At 46.9% G+C, this 20,711-nt stretch overlaps 2 protein-coding genes across 3 annotated transcripts in view; both read right to left on the bottom strand.

The window, feature by feature from the left end:
• LOC135977905 (guanylate-binding protein 1-like) overlaps nt 1-20,711 on the bottom strand; it is a 130,556-nt gene that overhangs the window by 20,408 nt on the left and 89,437 nt on the right. The window lies entirely within an intron of this gene.
• Nucleotides 5,075-20,691, bottom strand: LOC135977906 (uncharacterized). The gene is made up of 2 exons (XM_065579058.1): nt 6,185-20,691; nt 5,075-5,588 (listed from the first exon to the last, which is right to left on the bottom strand). Exons 1-2 carry the CDS (start codon nt 6,723-6,725, stop codon nt 5,086-5,088), a joined length of 1,044 nt encoding a protein of 347 aa, XP_065435130.1. The 5' UTR covers nt 6,726-20,691; the 3' UTR covers nt 5,075-5,085.

Genomic DNA, 20,711 nt, shown 5'->3' with positions numbered 1-20,711 from the left:
GATTATCAGCATCAAGAGAAGAGTGCATCAGAGTCTCTTCACTGGCAAAATGTTCTGAAAAGGCTCGTTGCCATTGTGAGAATGCTTGCTACCCAAAACCCAGCACTGTGTGGCACTTCAGATCAGCTGTATGTGCCAAACAATGGAAACTTCCTTAAAATCATAGAGCTGATGGCTGAGTTTGATGCTGTACTCCAGGAGCATCTAAGAAGAGTCACCACCCAAGAAATGTACACACACCACTACCTTGGAAAAACAATTCAAAATGAGATCATACAGTTGCTGACAACAAAAGTTAAAGAGAAGATTGTGGCAGATCTGAAGTCAGCAAGATGTTACTCTGGACTGCACACCTGACATCAGCCATACGGAAGAAATGACTTTAATGGTGCATTTTGTAACAACAAGAGAACCTAGTGAAAATGTCTGTGCAATGGTGACTGTCAGAGAGCATTTTCTAGAATGTATTGACATTGATGATACTACAGGAGCTGGTATGACAAATGTGCTTCTTAAAAAGCTGGAAGATACGGGAATTGCGATAGCTGACATGAGAGGTCAGGTGCATAACTATGATACTGGTGCCAACATGAAAGGAAAGAACAGAGGAGTGCAGACACGGATCCAAGAGTTAAACCCTCAAGCTTTTTTTGTCCTATGCAGTTCTCATTCATTGAACTTGGTGGTCAGTGATGCAGCATCAGCTTCTAGTGAGGCTGCTGAGTTTTTTAATGTAATTCAAAGCATCTATGTATTTTTCTCTGCATCAACTCATCAATGGCAAATTTCGAAGCAAAATCTGGGAACATCCTCTCTGACACTGAAACCACTCAGTGGCACATGATGGGAAAGTCAAGTGGAGGCTATAAAGCCTATCAAACACCAAATTGGGAAGATAGATGATGCAATAGTTGCCATTATGGAGGATAATGCTATGACAGGAACTGTTCATGGGAGAACAGTGGCAGAGGGAAATGGAATCACCAGAAACATACATAACTTCAAATGTCTGTGTGGCTTAGTGTTGTGTGGCATGACATACTGTTTGAAATAAATGCTGTAAGCAAGAGACTCCAAGGTGTTGACCTTGATATATCGGGAGCAATGGAACAATTGGAGAAAGCAAAGTCATACCTACAGTCTTACTGGTCAGATGAGGAACTTCACACTGAAGCTATTTTCCCACCCATTCAAGAATACAAGAGTCACTGAAGAAGATGACATTTTGATTACGAGGCACAGGATAATCCCATAAGAGACCCCAAACAACAATTCAAAATTCAATTCTTTAACCAGCTGCTTGATTGTGCAATACAGTCAGTTGAAGAATGTTTCATGCAGCTCAAGGAACACAGCAGAATATTTGGGATGTTGTATGATATTCCAAAACTCCTCATATAGCTGAAGAAGACCTACACCAGCAATGCAGGGCACTAGAGACAGTGTTGACACATGATGACATGCGCAATATTGATGCGAGTGATTTAGGCGATGAACTGAAAGCCCTTTCAAGATACATTTCAGCAGGATCAACTCCAAAGGCTGTTCTGGAATAATTGTGCACAAATAAGATGACCACCCTCTTTCCAAATGCTTTTGTTGCTCTGTGCATACTTCTAACACTTCCTGTAACAGTTGCCAGTGGAGAACACAGCTTCTCCAGGCTGAAGTTAATAAAAACACATCTATGCTCCTCAATGACACAGGAGAGGCTGGTCGGCCTTCCAACCATCTCAATAGAGCATGAGCTGGCCCAGACTGTGGACCTTCAGGAATCAGTTCAAATCTTTGCAACCAAGAAAGCACGGAAAGCACCACTTTGATTATTCAAACAGATAAAAATGCCAGTGTTTACTATGCAGACAAGAAAAGTTACATTTGCTGTTCAGGCATTTGAAAGTTAAGTGTTACTTAAAATGTTTGAACAAGGCATTTTAAGTTGTTAGTTCCCCTTTATTGGGGGTAGGTAGCAGTGCAGTACCATGAGGATATGTCTACACTACGAAATTAGTTCGAATTTATAGAAGCCGGTTTTATTGAAATCGGTTGTATACAGCCGATTGTGTGTGTCCACACAATAAAATGCTCTAGGTGCTCTAGTCGGCGGACCGCGTCCACAGTACGAGGCTAGCGTCGACTTCCGGAGCATTGCACTATGGGTAGCTATCCCACAGCTATCCCACAGTTCCCGCAGTCTCTGCCGCCCCTTGGAATTCTGGGTTGAGATCCCAATGCCCGGATGATGCAAAACACTGTCGCGGGCGGTTCTGGGTACATGTCGTCAGGCCCCTCCCTCCCTCGTCACAGCAACGGCAGACAATAGATTCGCGCCTTTTTACCTGGGTTACCTGGGTTACCTGTGCAGACAACATGGAGCCCGCTCAGCTCAGCTGAGCTCACCGTCACCATATGTCCTCTGGGTGCCGGCAGACGTGGGACTGCATTGCTACACAGCAGCAGCTGCTAACTGCCTTTTGGCGGTAGACGGTGCAGTAGACTGGTAGCCTTCATCGGCGATCTGGGTGCTGGCAGCCGTGGGGCTTGCCTTTTGGCAGTAAATGGTGTATTACGACTGTTAGCCATCCTATTGCAAGTCGGGTCATCGTACATTAGCAGAGTCTTTCCTGAGCAGCCGATTGTGCAATAGGCCTGAAGACCATCGTCATACACCGCCCCGTATTTGCTGCCAAGCACCCAGAAAGATGCCGAGGGCTATCAGTCACGCTGCACCGTCGTCTTAAGATGTAAAAAATAGATTTGCTCTGTATTCATTTGCTTCTCCCTCCCTCCGTCAAATCAACGGCCTGCTAAGCCCAGGGTTTTCAGTTTAATCTTTGGGGGGACCATTCTGTGTGACAGTTGTTTGTGTTTCTCCCTGATGCACAGCCACCTTTCTTGATTATAATTCCCTGTACCTGTACCTGTACGCCATGTCGTCACTCGGCCCGCCCTCCCTCCTTCCCCTAGTCCGTCAGATACTATGTTTGCGCCACAGCTCATAGAGCCGAGAAGTGCCTTTCGCGCCTTTTCTTTGAATTCTGGGTTGAGATCCCAATGCCCGGATGATGCAAAACAGTGTCGCGGGCGGTTCTGGGTACATGTCGTCAGGCCCCTCCCCCCTCGTCACAGCAACGGCAGACAATAGGTTCGCGCCTTTTTACCTGGGTTACCTGTGCAGACAACATACCACGGCAAGCATGGAGCCCGCTCAGCTCAGCTGAGCTCACCGTCACCATATGTCCTCTGGGTGCCGGCAGACGTGGGACTACATTGCTACACAGCAGCAGCTGCTAACTGCCTTTTGGTGGTAGACGGTGTAGCATGAGTGATAGTCATGGGGCTGGCAGCCGTAGGGCTGCATTGCACCAGCCCCTTGCCAGGAGATGGTATATTGTGACTGGTACCCATCATCGTCGTACTGGTGTGGCTGTCAATCATGGCCACCTGGGCAGACATGCTACTGTTTCGATGATGATGGTTACCAGTCGTAATATACTATTTTCTGCCAATTGCCCAATATTGTCTGCTAAGCACCCAGAAGAGGCCGAGGGCGATGCTGGGTGCTGGCGGACGTGGGGCTGGCAGACGTGGGGCTGCATTGCTACACAGCAGCAGCCCCTTGCCTTTTGGCAGATGATGGTATATTATGATTGGTACCCATCGTCATCGTACTGGAGAGGCTATCACTCATGCTGCACCGTCGGCTGCCACCTTAAGATGTAAAAAATAGATTTGTTCTGTATTCATTTGCTTCCCCTTCCTCCATGAAATCAATGGCCTGCTAAGCCCACGGGTTTCAGTTTAATCTTTGGGGGGGACCATTCTGTGTGACAGTTGTTTGTGTTTCTCCCTGTTCCTGTACCTGTACGCCATGTCGTCACTCGGCCCTCCCTCCCTCCCTCCCTCCCTCCTTCTCCTGGTCCATCAGATACTACTTTCGCGCCTTTTTTCAGACCAGGCGCCATAGCTAGCACTGGGATCATGGAGCCCGCTCAGATCACCGCGGCAATTATGAGCACTATGAACACCACGCGCATTGTCCTGGAGTATATGCAGAGCCAGGACATGCCAAGGCGAAACCCGGACCAGACGAGGAGGCGATTGCAGCGCGGCGACGAGAGTGATGAGGAAATTGACATGGACATAGACCTCTCACAAGGCACAGGCCCCAGCAATGTGGAAATCATGGTGTCACTGGGGCAGGTTGATACCGTTGAACGCCGATTCTGGGCCCGGGAAACAAGCACAGACTGGTGGGATGGCATCGTGCTGCAGGTATGGGACGATTCCCAGTGGCTGCGAAACTTTCGCATGCGTAAGGGCACTTTCATGGAACTTTGTGACTTGCTTTCCCCTGCCCTGAAACGCCAGGATACCAAGATGAGAGCAGCCCTCACAGTTGAGAAGCGAGTGGCGATAGCCCTGTGGAAGCTTGCAACGCCAGACAGCTACCGGTCAGTCGGGAATCAATTTGGAGTGGGCAAATCTACGGTGGGGGCTGCTGTGATCCAATTTGCCAGGGCAATGAAAGACCTGGTGATAGCAAGGGTAGTGACTCTGGGAAACGTGCAGTCAATAGTGGATGGTTTTGCTGAAATGGGATTCCCAAACTGTGGCGGGGCCATAGACGGAACCCATATCCCTATCTTGTCACCGGAGCACCAAGCCACCGACTACGTAAACCGCAAGGGGTACTTTTCAATGCTGCTGCAAGCCCTGGTGGATCACAAGGGACGTTTCACCAACATCAACGTGGGATGGCAACTCGCCTGGCCGCTGATTACGCGCAGCCAGACACCAGGGCGGTTAGAGGAGCACAGCAGGGCGCGGTGCGCATCAGAGAAGCTTTGAAAACGAGTTTTGTGACTGGCCAGGCTACTGTGTGAAACTTCTGTTTGTTTCTCCTTGATGAACCCTCCAAACCCCCGCCCCCCGACCCGGTTCACTCTACTTCCCTGTAAACCAACCACCCCACCCCACCCTCCCCTCCCGCTTGCAGAGGCAATAAAGTCATTGTTTTTTCACATTCATGCATTCTTGGGTGGGGGAGGAGGGATGGAAAAGGACACAGTGCATTTTAAAACTTTAACTCTTATTGAAGGCCAGCCTTCTGATGCTTGGGCGATCATCTGGGGTGGAGTGACTGGGTGGACGGAGGCCCCCCCACCGTGTTCTTGGGCGTCTTGGTGAGGAGGCTATGGAACTTGGGGAGGAGGGCTGTTGGTTACACAGGGGCTGTAGCGGCGGTCTCTGCTCCTGCTGCCTTTCCTGCAACTCAACCATACGCTCGAGCATATCAGTTTGATGCTCCAGCAGACGGAGCATTGCCTCTTGCCGTCTGTCTGCAAGCTGACGCCACCTATCGTCTTCAGCCCGCCACTTGCTCTGTTCTTCCCGCGATTCAGCCCGCCACCTCTCCTCTCGTTCATATTGGGCTTTTCTCATCTCCGACATTGACTGCCTCCACGCATTCTGCTGTGCTCTATCAGCCTGGGCGGACATCTGCAGCTCCGTGAACATCTCGTCCCTCGTCCTACGTTTTCTCTTTCTAATGTTCACAAGCCTCTGCGAAGGAGAAACATTTGCAGCTGGCGGAGGAGAAGGGAGAGGTGGTTAAAAAAGACACATTTTAGAGAACAATGGGTACACTCTTTCATTACAAGGTCGCATATTTCGGCTTGCAGGCAGCCATCATAGGCCACAGTGTTTTGGCTTTTTTAACCTTCTTAACATGCGGGAAAGGTTGCAAACAGCAGCGCATTTCCCATATCAAGGATGAATTGGGTTGTCCATTTAAAATGGGGTTTCAATGTAAAAGGAGGGTGCTGCGGTTTCCCGGTTAACATGCGGCACAAACACAAGTAAACCCCCCCCCCCCACACACACACACGATTCTCTGGGATGATCACTTCACCCCTCCCTCCACCGCGTGGTTAACAGCGGGGAACATTTCTGGTCAGAAGAGCAGGAACGGGCGCCTCTGAATGTCCCCTTAATAAAATCACCCCATTTCAACCAGGAGAGCTTTCTGGAGATGTCCCTGGAGGATTTCCGCTCCATCCCCATACACGTTAACAGACTTTTCCAGTAGATGTACTGGCCGCGATTGCCAGGGCAAAGTAATCATTAAACACGCTTGCTTTTTTTTTGTAATGTTTACAAATATTTACAAAGTTACACTCACCAGAGGTCTCCTGTGTGCCCTGAGGGTCTTGGGTGAGTTCGGGGGTTACTGGTTCCAGGTCCAGGGTCACAAACATATCCTGGCTGTTGGGGAAACCGGTTTCTCCGCTTCCTTGCTGCTGTGAGCTACCTACAGTACCTCCATCGTCATCTTCCTCGTTCCCTGAACCGTCTTCCCTGTGTGTTTCTCCAGTGAGAGAGTCATAGCACATGGTTGGGGTAGTGGTGGCTGCACCCCCTAGGATCGCATGCAGCTCCGCGTAGTAGCGGCAAGTTTGCGGCTCTGCCCCGGACCTTCCGTTTGCTTCTCTGGCTTTGTGGTAAGCTTGCCGTAGCTCCTTAATTTTCACGCGGCACTGCTGTGTGTCCCTGTTATGGCCTCGGTCCTTCATGGCCTTGGAGATCTTTTCTAATACTTTTCCATTTCTTTTACTGCTACGGAGTTCAGCTATCACTGCTTCATCTCCCCATATGGCGAGCAGATCTCGTACCTCCCGTTCGGTCCATGCTGGAGCTCTTTTGCGATCCTGGGAGGACTCCATGACGGTTACCTGTGCTGATGAGCTCTGCGTGGTCACCTGTGCTCTCCACGCTGGGCAAACAGGAAATGAAATTCAAACCTTCGCGGGTCTTTTCCTGTCTACCTGGTCAGTGCATCTGAGTTGAGAGCGCTGTCCAGAGCGGTCACAATGAAGCACTGTGGGATAGCTCCCGGAGGCCAATAACATCGAATTCCGTCCACACTACCCCAATTCTGACCCGCAAAGGCCGGTTTTATCGCTAATCCCCTCGTCGGAGGTGGTGTAAAGAAACCGGTTTAAAGGGCCCTTTAAGTCGAAAGAAAGGGCTTCGTTGTGTGGACGTGTCCAGGCTTAATTCGGTTTAACGCTGCTAAAGTCGACCTAAACCCGTAGTGTAGACCAGGCCTGAGAGGAGTAGAACAGGAAGAAGGCAGAATTGAGACCTTTCAAAGTTTTGGCCCAAGCGAGGGGGCACGGGGGCGTCATTTGAGCTCCCTGCCCCAGGTGGCAAAATATTGTGGGCCGGCCCTGATGACCAGGACACATTGCAGTGTAGGGTAAAAGTGAAGGAGCTGCGGAACGCCTACCACAAGGCCTGGGAGGCAAACCGCTGCTACGGTGCTGTGCCCACGAGCTGCCGGTTCTACAAAGAGCTGGACTCGATACTCGGCGGCAACCCCACCTCCACTGGGAAGTCCCCAATGGATATTTCATTGGCTTATGTGCCAGTCAAGAGTGGACTGAGCCAGAAGAAGGCAATCTTTGAAGAGGGGGAGGGGGGAACCAGAGTCAGAAGACAACTTGGAGGCCAGAGATGCATGCAGTCAGGAGCTCTTTTCTACCCCGGAGGAGCCTAGCCAGTCAGAGCAGTTGGATCTTGGCAAAGCACAAACAGGAGAGGAGGTCCCTGGTAAGTGGATCTGATTTTGGGAATTGTTGAAGCAAGTTTTGGGGGGCAGGAAGGTTGCAGAAAGCAGGCCTGTCTCCCACCACATGCCTAGTCTGAGCAGTGGAACAGGCTGTTGATTGATTCCCTCACTTCATGGGAATCTCCCTCAGAGATCTCCAGGAAATTCTCGTGGAGATACTGGGCAATCTGCTGCTGCAGGATCCTCTGCAGAGCTGCTTTGTTTCTTGCCCCATTAATGGTAACTTTCCCGCACCACTGTGCCTTCACCAGGGGGTTGAGGGGACCATTGCTTCACAAAGGCTAGCTGCATAGGGGCCAAGGCGAAAGCCGCAGGCTTGGAGAAGACCCTCCCTTGATTCCCTGCTCACCCTCAGCAGCAAGATCTCTTCCATAATGATAACATCTTGTGGAAAGTGTGGGGACAGGAATGATGATCAGGCCCCCGTACAGTGCTGGCTCTCCCCAAGTGCCCAAGTGCCACGTGCCCAGTGTACAGCAGGGTCCGGGAACAGTGATTTACCCTGATCTTGCGGCTACTCACCATTTTGGGGTCTTGTGGCGTATGTGCGCTTGCCTGGGGTCAGCCAGTTAGTGACAGGTGTGTGAGTACTGGCTGTGTTTTAAAGCACTGAAACAGTGTTGTCTGTGTTGCAAACAATACTGCTTCTATAAAATGTTGCCTTTAAACTTCACAGAGATGACCTTGGGAGCCTCCCTCTTTGTTATTGGCAGCAGAACAGTTGCGAAGAATTAGGAAGCATCAAGAACTCAGGAGGACTTTATGCGTGAGGTTATGATGCACTCCGCTGCTGAGAAAAAGGAATTGAAGGAGTGTTGGGACAGTGAGAAGAGGGACCAAAAGGAGAATGCAGCACACCAGAAAGAAGCCAGAGAACAGCTCTTAACAGTTATGGAGCGCCAAGTGAACACGCTCCAGACTGTACTAGCACTTCAAACCGAGCAGCTCTGTGCCCACCCTCCTCTGCAGCCACTGTTGCAAAACTCTTTCCCATGCGCCTCACACACACACTGCCAACACACTGTTATCAACCTCCTGGCTCCAGTCTGTACCCACAGCATTCCTCTCCTTCCTCCTCACCGTCCAGCACTGTGGTCTCCCACTACCCACTGCACTCAACACCCATCCCTCTGCAGTTTGGCCCTGCTGAAGTACAACATCCGCTGCATCGTACTCCAAAGGAGAAGGTTGGGTATGGTCCCCGGACATACACAAACCTTTAGCCATCCCAGGACCCCTCCTCCTCTGTAGATCTTCCCTTCCCCCTCCCTGCTGATGAATTTTTTCATTTGACTCTCTCCTCCAATTGTTGTCTTTTAATAAAATAGTTGTGTTTGTTTGAAAACAATCTTTATTCTATTAATTGAAAGCAAAAAGAGCCCTGCAAAGCAACATAAAATTATGTTAAGGCCCCTTCTTGCATCACATGCACCAATCAGCTCCTAACATTACAAGCACTGCAATCCCGAGCATAGCAACAAATATTAGTAGCTTTCAGCTTCAAATTGCTGCCTCAAGGCATCCCTGATCCTTATGACCCTGCACTGTGCCCCTCTAATAGCCCCGGTCTCTGGCTGTTCAAACTCAACCTCCAGGCACTGAGCCTCTGTGGTCCAGCCCTGAGTGAAGCTTTCACCCTTCCCTTCACAAGTATTATGGAGCATACAGGAATATTGTCATTGGCCATGTCCAGCTTCCCATACAGGCATCACCAGTAGACTTTTAAATGGCCAAAAGTACACCCACAGTCATTCTGCACTTGCTCAGCATGTTCTTGAAGCTCTCTTTTCTGCTGTCAAGTTGTCCTGTGTATGACTTCATGAGCCATGGCATTAAGGGGTAGGCAGGGTCTCCCAGGATCACAATGGGCATTTTGACTTCCCATATGGTGATCTTCTGGTCCGGGAAGAAAGTCCCTGCTTACAGCTTCTTGAACAGGCCAGTGTTCTGAAAGATGCGTGCGTCAGGCACCTTTCCAGACCAGCCTGTATTAATGTCTGTGAAACACTGACGGTGATCCACAAGTGTCTGGGGAACCATTGAGAAATACCCCTTGCAATTAATGTACTCAGTGGCTATGTGGTCTGATGCCAGATTTGGAATGTGCGTGCCATCTATCATCCCTATGCAGCTAGGGAAGCCCATTTGTGCAAAGCCATCCACAACGTCACACACGTTGCCCAGAGTCATGGTCTTTCGGAGCAGGATGCGATTAATGGCCCTGCACACTTCCATCGACATGACTCCAATGGTCGACTTTCCCACTCTGAACTGGTTAGCGACTGATCGGTAGCAGTCTCGAGTAGCCAGCTTCCACAATGCAATTGCTACGTGCTCCTCCAGCAACAGGGCAGCTCTCATTCTCATGTCCTTGCACCGCAGGGCTGGGGCTAGCTCATCACGCAGTCCCATGAATGTGGCTTTTCTCTTCTGAAAGTTCTGCAGCCCGTGCTCATCATCCCAGATAAAAAGAACAGGAGTACTGTGGCACCTTAGAGACTAACAAATTTATTAGAGCATAAGCTTTTGTGGACTACAGCCCACTTCTTCGGATGCATATAGAGTGGAATATATATTGAGGAGATATATATACACACATACAGAGAGCACGAACAGGTGGGAGTTGTCTTACCAACTCTGAGAGGCCAATTAAGTAAGAGAAAAAAACTTTTGAAGTGATAATCAAGATAGGCCAGTACAGACAGTTTGATAAGAAGTGTGAGAATACTTACAAGGGGAGATAGATTCAATGTCTGTAATGGCTCAGCCATTCCCAGTCCTTATTCAATCCTGAGTTGATTGTATGTAGTTTGCATATCAATTCCAGCTCAGCAGTCTCTCGTTGGAGTCTGTTTTTGAAGTTTTTCTGTTGTAAGATAGCCACCCGCAGGTCTGTCATTGAATGGCCAGACAGGTTAAAGTGTTCTCCCACTGGTTTTTGAGTATTATGATTCCTGATGTCAGATTTGTGTCCATTAATTCTTTTGCGTAGAGACTGTCCAGTTTGGCCAATGTACATGGCAGAGGGGCATTGCTGGCACATGATGGAATATATCACATTGGTAGATGTGCAGGTGAACGAGCCCCTGATGGTGTGACTGATGTGATTAGGTCCTATGATGATGTCACTTGAATAGATATGTGGACAGAGTTGGCATCGGGGTTTGTTACAAGGATAGGTTCCTGGGTTAGTGGTTTTGTTCAGTGATGTGTGGTTGCTGGTGAGTATTTGCTTTAGGTTGGGGGGTTGTCTGTAAGCGAGGACAGGTCTGTCTCCCAAGATCTGTGAGAGTAAAGGATCATCTTTCAGGATAGGTTGTAGATCTCTGATGATGCGCTGGAGAGGTTTTAGTTGGGGGCTGAAGGTGACAGCTAGTGGTGTTCTGTTATTTTCTTTGTTGGGCCTGTCTTGTAGGAAGTAACTTCTGGGTACTCGTCTGGCTCTGTCAATCTGTTTTTTCACTTCAGCAGGTGGGTATTGTTGTTTTAAGAATGCCATCCCAGATGTGCATCATGATGTGATCCCACCACTCAGTGCTTGTTTCCTGAGCCCAAAAGCAGTGTTCCATTGTGATCAGCACCTCCTTGAATGCCACAAGCAATCTTGTGACATAGCTAGTATGTGTGGCAAGATCAATGTAACACTCCTCTTGCCTTTACAGTTTAAGGAATAACTCCACTGCCACTCGTGACGTGTTGGTCAGTGCGAGCAGAAAAACTGGTCAAAAGCTCAGGATCCGTTCCTGCAGCCATAAAGAGGCAGGGCAGGGCACACAGTACCCAAAGCTTTGAAAGATGGCACTGTGGAAGCAGAGAAAGAACTGACAGGGGATGCAATACATGACAGTTCGTTAGCAAGAGTCAGGCTAACTGTAACCCTGATAACGCGAGATTTGTAGAAGCGAGGATTGTGTGAGGCGGGTGAGAAAGAACTGTGTAAGAAGTCATTATGACCTGGTATAGATAAGGTGTAGAAGACCTTGTGTAGATAAGGTATAGAAAATATTGTATGTTGGCAAGAGTCAAAACAAGTGAGGAAATGAGATATCAAGATGGCCTATGTATAAACAAAATGCAACTGTTGCTCATTATTGTCTGTAACAAAAGGTATAAATGCTTGCTGTAATTGTTTACCTGTTGAGAGACCCGCTTAGCTCTCTCCCTCTGCGCAATTGTGAGAGTTAATAAAGCATCTGACTTGCTATACCTAAACAAATAGTGAGAACTCTGTTTTTCTCCGACAATTTGGGGGCTCGTCCGGGATGGCAACGCCCGCAGGGGCACCGGCAGCTGCTACGGATCGTTCCCCTTTGAACCCCATGGCGCCACAATAGAGGTAGGAGACCTTTTGAAATCTCTATTGGGGTGTCGGAGGAGGACTGTCCGTGGGGACCTCTGTCCCTGTTGGGCTCACGCCATCCGAACTTATTGACTGTGCAGCAAGGTCAGATGCTGAGCGGCTTAGGGGAATTGTTGCCGCCCCCTGTATGCATATGCGAGGTGCATAGGTATGCACCGGTGTTGAGGGGTTGTTACCGCCTCAGGAGGGGTTTTTACCGCCTCGAGTGATGCATCAAGGTACTTGGGAATAGTACCTGGAATAAGGCCTTGGTCTTGGTGTGTGTGTGTGTGTGTGTGTGTGTGCGTGTGTACACCAGTGTGAATTGAGTGTTACCGGAAGACGCCCAGAGTACTCTGCGAAGCCTTTTGGCTCGTGACCAGAACTACTCTAACACAAGCCCGGTAACTAGAGGATCTTTTAGGAGATCCGACCCACGGTGGGCTAACTCGGCCTGGCATCGTCCGGCGAGGAGGCTACCTGGGTCTAGGAGTGTGTTAACCCATCTTCCCTCCCCTTTTCCTCTCCATGTGAGCCACTGACAGTCTGATCATCTCACTGGATGCAACAGAGTAAGCGGCGCCATCTCTATGAGACTAGCCGATGCTCTTTGCTGAAGGGAGGTGTAGGAGGGTCGTGGCCATCCTCGTTAGTCTCTCCTGTGTGAATACCCTGTAGGGAGAGATCCTTAGTTTATGTGCCGCTAGCGCGGACAGGGCATCCTCCTCCCTGTGTGTGTGATTGGAAAATGGGTGGGGGACAGTCTAAGGATTCCCTCTCACCCACTAAGGGTACCCCAGCTTATTTCATGTACGTACATTATGGTCCTAAAACCTGCAGGTATTTAGAGAATTGAAATCATTACACGCGTGAAAATTCATCTAAACAATGCCCACTAGAAGGTACCTTCAATCTAGATAAGATCATACATCTCAGAAGAGCTTTTAATCACCAAAAAGCCTCTGACACACAATGGGAGCAATTTGTATATTGAGGAAAGGAACGGGTTAATTTGAAATTCAGTTTGGTCCAGAGATAAAGAGAAAGTTAATCTGCGTTCAAGGTCAAGAATAAATGCAGACCAGGCTAAGTACAAAGAAAAACTGCTTTCGGCCCCAGCTGACTGTGAAAAAATATAGACATAGTCAAACCAAAGGCAATACAAGTTACAGTGCTGAGATTACATTTGCAAAGCTTAACTGTCCAGTGAGATCCAACAGTCTGCCTTTGCGACCCTGGAGCTGGCATGGTTTGGGGAAGCTGAAGAAGCCACAGGCAGCTGGCCTGGACTGGAATCACTGAAAAGACGCCCCAGAAGACCTCAGGGTGTAAAAGAACTGTCCTCCCAAGAGAGGAAGCAAGTTGGAGATTGCACAGTACCTTCTCTGAACGTTATACACAGACGTGGCCAGTCTGGACGTACGTGTGTGAGTATGAAAGTGTGCCTACTCTCAGCCGCAGTAAGTCTGAGAACTGGAGAGGGATTTAGCATTCCTCTTTCCACCCCGGTTGACCGGGAAGGGTGTCAGGTGGATCTACCCCAGTCATAGCAGGACTGGGCAATAGAGAAGTTGGAGAAAAGGGAAGAGTTGTGTACTTGATAACTAGAATTGAGCAATTAAGAGCATAGATCATGAACCAGGCAGCAACTCAAACCTACGCCCAGGGCAAGTTGCAAGCCTTGAGACAGGACTTCCAGGCAGAAAAGGAAGCACTGGCTAAGCAAGTACCGGTCCTTCAGGGACTTGTCAGAATTTAACCATTTGTGTTTGCATATGCTGTAAGAGCAGTGTGTTTGCCACAAGAGAAAATTGAATAGTTAAATGCCAATGGGCCATGTGTTTTGCCCAGGTGGCAAGTCTCATGAGAGCGGACTCGGGTAGCCTTGTGAGTAAGAATGTTTAAGGGAAGAGACCAGGAAGGGTGGGGGCTAGTTGAGAAGCCCACCCTCCTATCTAAATTGGTAGTGAAAAAGCTGGTGCCCATGGAAGGGACGGTTCAGCGAGAAAAGCAGGATCGGGCCCAAGCGGGCAGGCAATAGATAGAGAGATTGGAGAACAGGTTGGAAACTTTGAGGGCATAGTGGAAGGAAAGGAGTAAGTAATTATAAGCATGGGGATTTCAAATCCCCAGGATAATAATTGAAATGGTAAAATGTGTGTAAGACAGAGTCTTTGTACCAAGGTGCAAGGCTCTCCTTTCTTCTGCTGAATAAAGCAACTCTTCCTTATCCCTGTCTGGCTGTTATCGGCTCTCAGCTAGGTGGACCCGATATTTTGGTGACAGTTACTGGCGACTCCGGTTAATGAATTTCTGTCTTATACATTTAGGTGTTAGGTGTGTGGACGGAACTGAGCCTCTCATTTGTAATTCCTCAGAGTGGAAGCCATCGCATGCAATGAAGCTCTGAGGTTGAATTGGGATCCTTCTGTCCCGTCCCCTGTAGCGGTCAGTATTAGTAGAAATTCCTGTAATAGGATCCTATTAGGCCATAATTCCCTCTGTTCTCTGTGTAATTCTCTGTTAGAGTATCAGCAGGCAGATGGGTGGGTCTCTGGTAAAACCCTCTAAGGATAGCCCTTTGAATTATATGTTAAGTAAATGGCTTTTACCCAGTGTTCAGGAAAGAATAAAGATTTGAATTTGTTTTTGGGTAACAAAATAGCAGATAAAAGATCTGGTAAAAAGAGAGAGAAGGACAGTGCCCCTGGCTCTGTGTGGTGGAGCTGTCACTTTACTAGGGGTGCATGGAGATTTTGTAAGCACAAAAGAAACAGTTACACCTTGTGTAGAAATTGATGTGGCTAGTGTTGTGGAAATTGAATTGTGGAGAGGATGTGCATTTTCCCCAGAACATGTGCAGTGTATATTGTAGCAGAGGTAAAAGAAATGCAAACCTACCAATATAGGTTGTGTCGTCTCTTTCAGATCACTGGGTGTTTGAAAGCAGGAGTTAGAAGTAAAAGGCAATCAAAAGTCTAGGAAAGTTAATTGTGTACCTTTTTACATAAGAATTTTTAAGCTGTGGATAGCTTTGGATCTGGAAGCAAGCCAGAAAGCATCTGTATTAATGCAATTTTCTAACTAATAAGGTAGAAGCCACTGAAACCTGGGCTGCCTATGAAACAAATACAAGGAAATATGGGGTAATTCCTCTGTTTTGTCTAAAATCAACAAGAGTATGTGTGTATATAAAGGAAATATTTTAAACAATGACTGACTACCCAGAAGGGGTAGACCTCTGTTCTTTTGTCTTTCAGATCATCAGAGAAAACGGATGCCAGCTGAACAGCATTCAACGTACCATGCATTTACTGGTACGATAGGAATTATTTTTGTGTTCTTTGTCCTGTCTTGTGGTGTTTGTCTTGTGGCCAGAATTGTTGGGTTTAATATTTTCATAAGACAGTCTAGTTCAAAATTAAATAGAAGGGTTAAATCAAAAAGCAGATACTTGTTTTTATTCAACTTGGAATACAAAAAGTGTTTGGATAAATCAGGAAAATGTGATATACTAAAGTCTAATACAGTTGCTTAAGTAAGAAAAAGAAACTTCATTGGCCAGATTTTTTTTTAATTGAAAAAAATTGTTGTTAAAATTTGCATACCAACAGTCTTTGGAAGCAAGGACATGGAAGGTTAACCCACTCCCCATATTGCCCATGGGATCCTTCTGGCTACTTCAGATTTCTAGCCAGAGGGCTGGGGAGGGAGGAAAGCTATTGGACACCTGAGGTTGTACCGAGTGGACTCCTCAAAAGTGGGTGTGCTTGTCCTGGTTTGTTGCTCCAAAGCTCTGTAATAAAGTTATTTTACTGGAAGGGTGTACATGGCATACATTGAATAATCAGACTAATGTACTGTATAATGGCAATGTGTATGTGTTCATTGTTGGGAAAAGGTGTATGAGTGAAAAGTGGAAGTTTCCTTTGTAGGTTAAAAGAAGCCAAGAAGGGGAGAAGGAAAAAGAACAGAACGAGTTAACTGAGGAAAAATAGCTAGCAAGCTCAGTCCAAAGATAAGATGCTGGCACCATCCAAGGACACTGCCCACAGCTAAGACTTGGCTGATAGCCAAGAAAAGGGGGGCCTGAATGTGCCCAAGCAACTATGAGATCTGAAAAACACTGCCAGGCATTAATGAAATGTGTTAGGTTTCTTTTCTCACAGATAAAAAAAGTGCTACCCAAAGACCCTAGCAGCCCTGCCATTCATTGAAACAAGGAGACTGAGTCTACGTAAAGTCCATCAACAAAAGACTGCTTTGGCTCCACACTGGAAAGGCCCTTTCCAAGTCCTGTTAACCACCACCACCACTGTGAAGTGCCAAGGACTACCTGCCTGGACCCATGCTTCTCACTGTAAAAAGACCCCTCCACCTCGGGAGGACTCTCCGACTGATGATAAGCCTATTTCTCCTTCTAGCTCTGCTGTGTCTTCTGGACAGCAGGAAAAAGAAAGAAAGAAAAAAAAAAGACAAGGTGAAGTGCTAGTAACCTCTCCTTTGTCCACTGACAGACCTACTGTGCCTCTGGATTTTTCTAGAAGAAGCAAAACCATTACAGGGTGATGTGCTAGTCACCTCTCCCCTGTATGATGCTAAACCACACTGTTTCAGGAAAAGAGAAGAAGGAACACTTGCTTCACTGAAACCACAAAGTCCAGGGATTCCTGACTACAAGAGACATTAAGAACTGACCCTGGTGAAGAAACAAAGAATTATACACTGGCAGGAAGAAACTTGTGGGACCCATGCTTGGGAACGTGGTATTGATTGGATTTTGGGGTTTATTCTACAGGCTGCGCCCTGTGTTTTGGATAAGTCCTTCAGCATGTATTGCCCTCCCTAATTGGATTTTAAATGATAAGTACCAAAGGCACCTTGTTGCCATTGCCCCTGCCATCTCCTCCATTACACTATTACCCCTGTAACACATCCAAATACAGACAATGTCATATATTTGATAAAACCAATGACTAAGGCCTTCACACTTTAGTGATTTATTTAAATATTGTTTGAAAAAATATATTTTTAAGGTTCAGGATATCCCATATAAGCGAACAATTGAATGGATCAGTGGAGATAAAAGTATATGATATCACTACCAGTGAACCCCAAGAATTTATAATTGCTCACAGGGGGCTGCCATTAGATTAGCACAACAGAGGGCTTGGGTTATTTCCTCTAGAAAGAAGAGAGACTTGACCGGATCCCTTTGGGACGGGGCCAATAATGCAGCAGCAGTTTGGAATATTTTTAAGAACCAAGAACATGATGAGAAATTGGGGCAACTAGAGAAGGCCATTGGCCTTGTTTCTGGAGTACAACTAACCCAGGTACAGGCTGGAGTTGGTGAGTTACATGTTATTTCTGCCCTTAGTTCAATGACCCAGAAGTTGCTGACAGAGATGGTATTGAATATCACTGAGGCTGGGAAGGCATTGTAGTGGGATCTAGCATGCTCAGAGATTCAGGATTTCTTGAATGACCAGCTAATGGCCATTCGGAATGATCTAGAGCACCAGGCTTGGCCCACTGCCCTTACAGACACATCAGGAGTACCATCTGATCTGTGGCCATGGAGACATACTTGGAAACTTTCTGGGTGGAAGTGTGGACGTTCTCAGTGCTCCTTCCAAGCATATGGACCGGTTCAGGGGGTGTGGGCTCCCACATACCGAATCCTGCCGGGTCCATGGGGAGGATGCATGTGGGATTGGGTAATTCACCGAGACATCTGGGAAATTAGACCTCCTGGTATGCCCAATCGATTTTTAGTCAGTGCTCCTGGGATTACATCTGACATTTGGATGGGTTAGGGAGTCAATGGACATTTTGGCCGTTACAACCCCCACAGCTTCAGTGTATCCGTAAACTGAAGCCAGGAGCAGTTGTTACTCTTCATGACTACGTTTGCTGGGAGGGTAGGGGACAAGGAACTACCCTGACAGGACACTTATTTTTTAAGCTAATGATAGCTGTGTGTATGTTAAAGCCACCACATTGCAAGACATACATTTTAATCTCATTACCACTGCAGGCAATCATATTATTTACTGGCCTGCAGATAGAATTTTGCAAGTAGTCCTTAGGTTCCAGATACCCTTTAATTGGACTAGTTTAGTACCTGATCGATTTCAAAATTTGCTTTCACTGTTACCAGAGGTTCAGAAAATCTCTGAAGTACAAGGGCAAATTCACATGCTTCAAAATATGTATCAAGTTAAAAAGTATGCCTTTCAGACAGCTTATAGAGTATCCACCTTATGTACTAAGTATGATGTATTGTGTTATATGACTAAGATTGTATAACAACCCCATCATATTATCGCTATGGGAATGTTATTGCTTGTGTTGTGCAGGAGTATGTTATTGTTGTTGTAAAGGACGTAATAATATTAATACCTTTCATGTCCATGCTCATCATGCATTGTCATTACATCCAATCAAAACCCCTAAGGTTGAAGCATCTGATGTAGAATCTGAATTCCGAGATTTAATGCAAATAGAGATTTGAAAATGTTTGTTGTACTAGTAGTACAAAAGGGGGGGTTGTGGAAGCAGAGAAAGAACTGACAGGAAGGGGATGCAATACATGACAGTTCGTTAGCAAGAGTCAGGCTAACTGTAACCCTGATAACGTGAGATTTGTAGAAGCGAGGATTGTGTGAGGCGGGTGAGAAAGAACTGTGTAAGAAGTGATTATGACCTGGTATAGATAAGGTGTAGAAGACCTTGTGTAGATAAGGTATAGAAAATATTGTATGTTGGCAAGAGTCAAAACAAGTGAGGAAATGAGATATCAAGATGGCCTATGTATAAACAAAATGCAACTGTTGCTCATTATTGTCTGTAACAAAAGGTATAAATGCTTGCTGTAATTGTTTACCTGTTGAGAGACCTGCTTAGCTCTCTCCCTCTGCGCAATTGTGAGAGTTAATAAAGCATCTGACTTGCTATACCTAAACAAATAGTGAGAACTCTGTTTTTCTCCGACAGCACCAAATGGGGATGGAAGTATAGTGATTGCTGGGATCCAAAGTAATGCATCACGGGGCATTGGGACAGGACCCAGGATGCCCCGCGACTCCCTCTGCCTTCCCACAAGTCTTAGCGGCAAAAGAGAAAGAGGTGCTCTGTGGGATAGCTGCCCAGAGCGCACCGCTCCGAAAAGCGCTGCAAGTGCCGCAAATGTGAACACGCTATTGCACAGGCAGCTGTCAGTGTGAACACAAAACCAGCAGTTTTCCTTCTGCACTCTCTGAGTGGCATTGTAACTGCTGGCGCTGTAACTTTGCAAGTGTAGACGTGCCCTTACTCTTGGTATAAGGGGCCACCTATCACAAAGATTTGCTCACCTGGGTTGTAAGAGAGACTGGAGAATTCAAGGCTACTGTGACTCTGTTTTGGCTGTTAGAATGCCTGAGGAATTTGCACTTGGTGCAGTTGGTTGGTGAAATCTAAGTCTAGAATTCACAACCAATTACGGGTTAGTGCCCTGGTTATTAACAGTCTGCCCAGATGTTGGTTCTCATGCTCTTGCGTCACTGCTGGGAGCACCATAATATTGACAGAAATATATTAAAGGGAAGATAGACTCACAGTATCTGTGGTCTGTGGGGCTCTAGGGGTGTTCATGTAGTGTGTCTTAAACCCTGGATTCCAGCAAGGGTGCTACCTGGGACAAATCATGAGCAGAAGGTCCCTCTAGGACAGCATTCTCATGGAGAATTTCTGCATTTACTGTGGAGGAGAAAGGTCCCAAGGTACATGACTCTATTAATTAAATAAATGCCATGCACTCACATGTCCGAAGCTAGAAAACTGAACTCTGTCCTGTTTTCTAGTTCCAGACAAGATCTAAATATATTCCACATTAATCCAGAAGGGCATTTGTCCCCCTCTCATGGGTGATTCAAGTGAAGAAATGTATGAGTCTGCTACTGAGTCTGAATGGGATTATAGGATAAGGTTGCCTGAGATGGCCAGGAACTAGACTTGATGACACAGACCTATGTTCTCCGTTCCTATGTACTGCCTCCAAACTAACAACCTGGCCCTTGAGGTCAAACTACAAAAGCTCATGTGTCTAGATCTAGACATCCCAAATTCACTCCTTGCTGATGACCAGTCATCACACAAACATCAAGCTTGGTATCAACAAAAATTGCTTTAATAATTTTAAAGATATGGAAGCTTATTTTTGAAGTGATCTCAAAAGGTGTTTAACTACAGAAGGTTGAAATGCCTCTTTCAGTCACTTTAAATTGATGAAGGTTTAAATGCTGGTAAGTTTTCACCACAGGTGTCTGAGTTTACAAATGAGGAGGTATCTTGGTAGGAAGTTAATCAGTATTGCATATACGTGTAACATCTGCCACAGCTACTCAGATATACAGATAAAAGGTATTACACCAGTTCAGAAATGGTTTAACACAGTGCACAGTCTACCTATGTGAGAGCTTCAAACACACATGACACCATCATATGAAAACTATTTTTTCCCAATCTACAGCCCAGTTTTCAATGGGGACCATTTTTATACAGGATCTCAACTTTCACAACTGAACCATCTTTACTATAGCCCAATTATACAAACCATAGTTGTTCCCTGACCTGGTATAGGTGAAAGGACCATCAACCTTGAGTGGTTCCATCACCTCTCCCTCCCCTCTTGCAGAGCCAGTTGTACCGTGCCTTCTGATTCCCTTGCCAGCAGTTCTGTCCCGAGTCCTGTCA

Source organism: Chrysemys picta, unplaced genomic scaffold, assembly GCF_011386835.1.
Source record: "Chrysemys picta bellii isolate R12L10 unplaced genomic scaffold, ASM1138683v2 scaf72, whole genome shotgun sequence".
Taxonomy (NCBI): Eukaryota; Metazoa; Chordata; order Testudines; family Emydidae; genus Chrysemys; species Chrysemys picta.
This window is presented reverse-complemented; position numbering and strand designations above follow the sequence as displayed.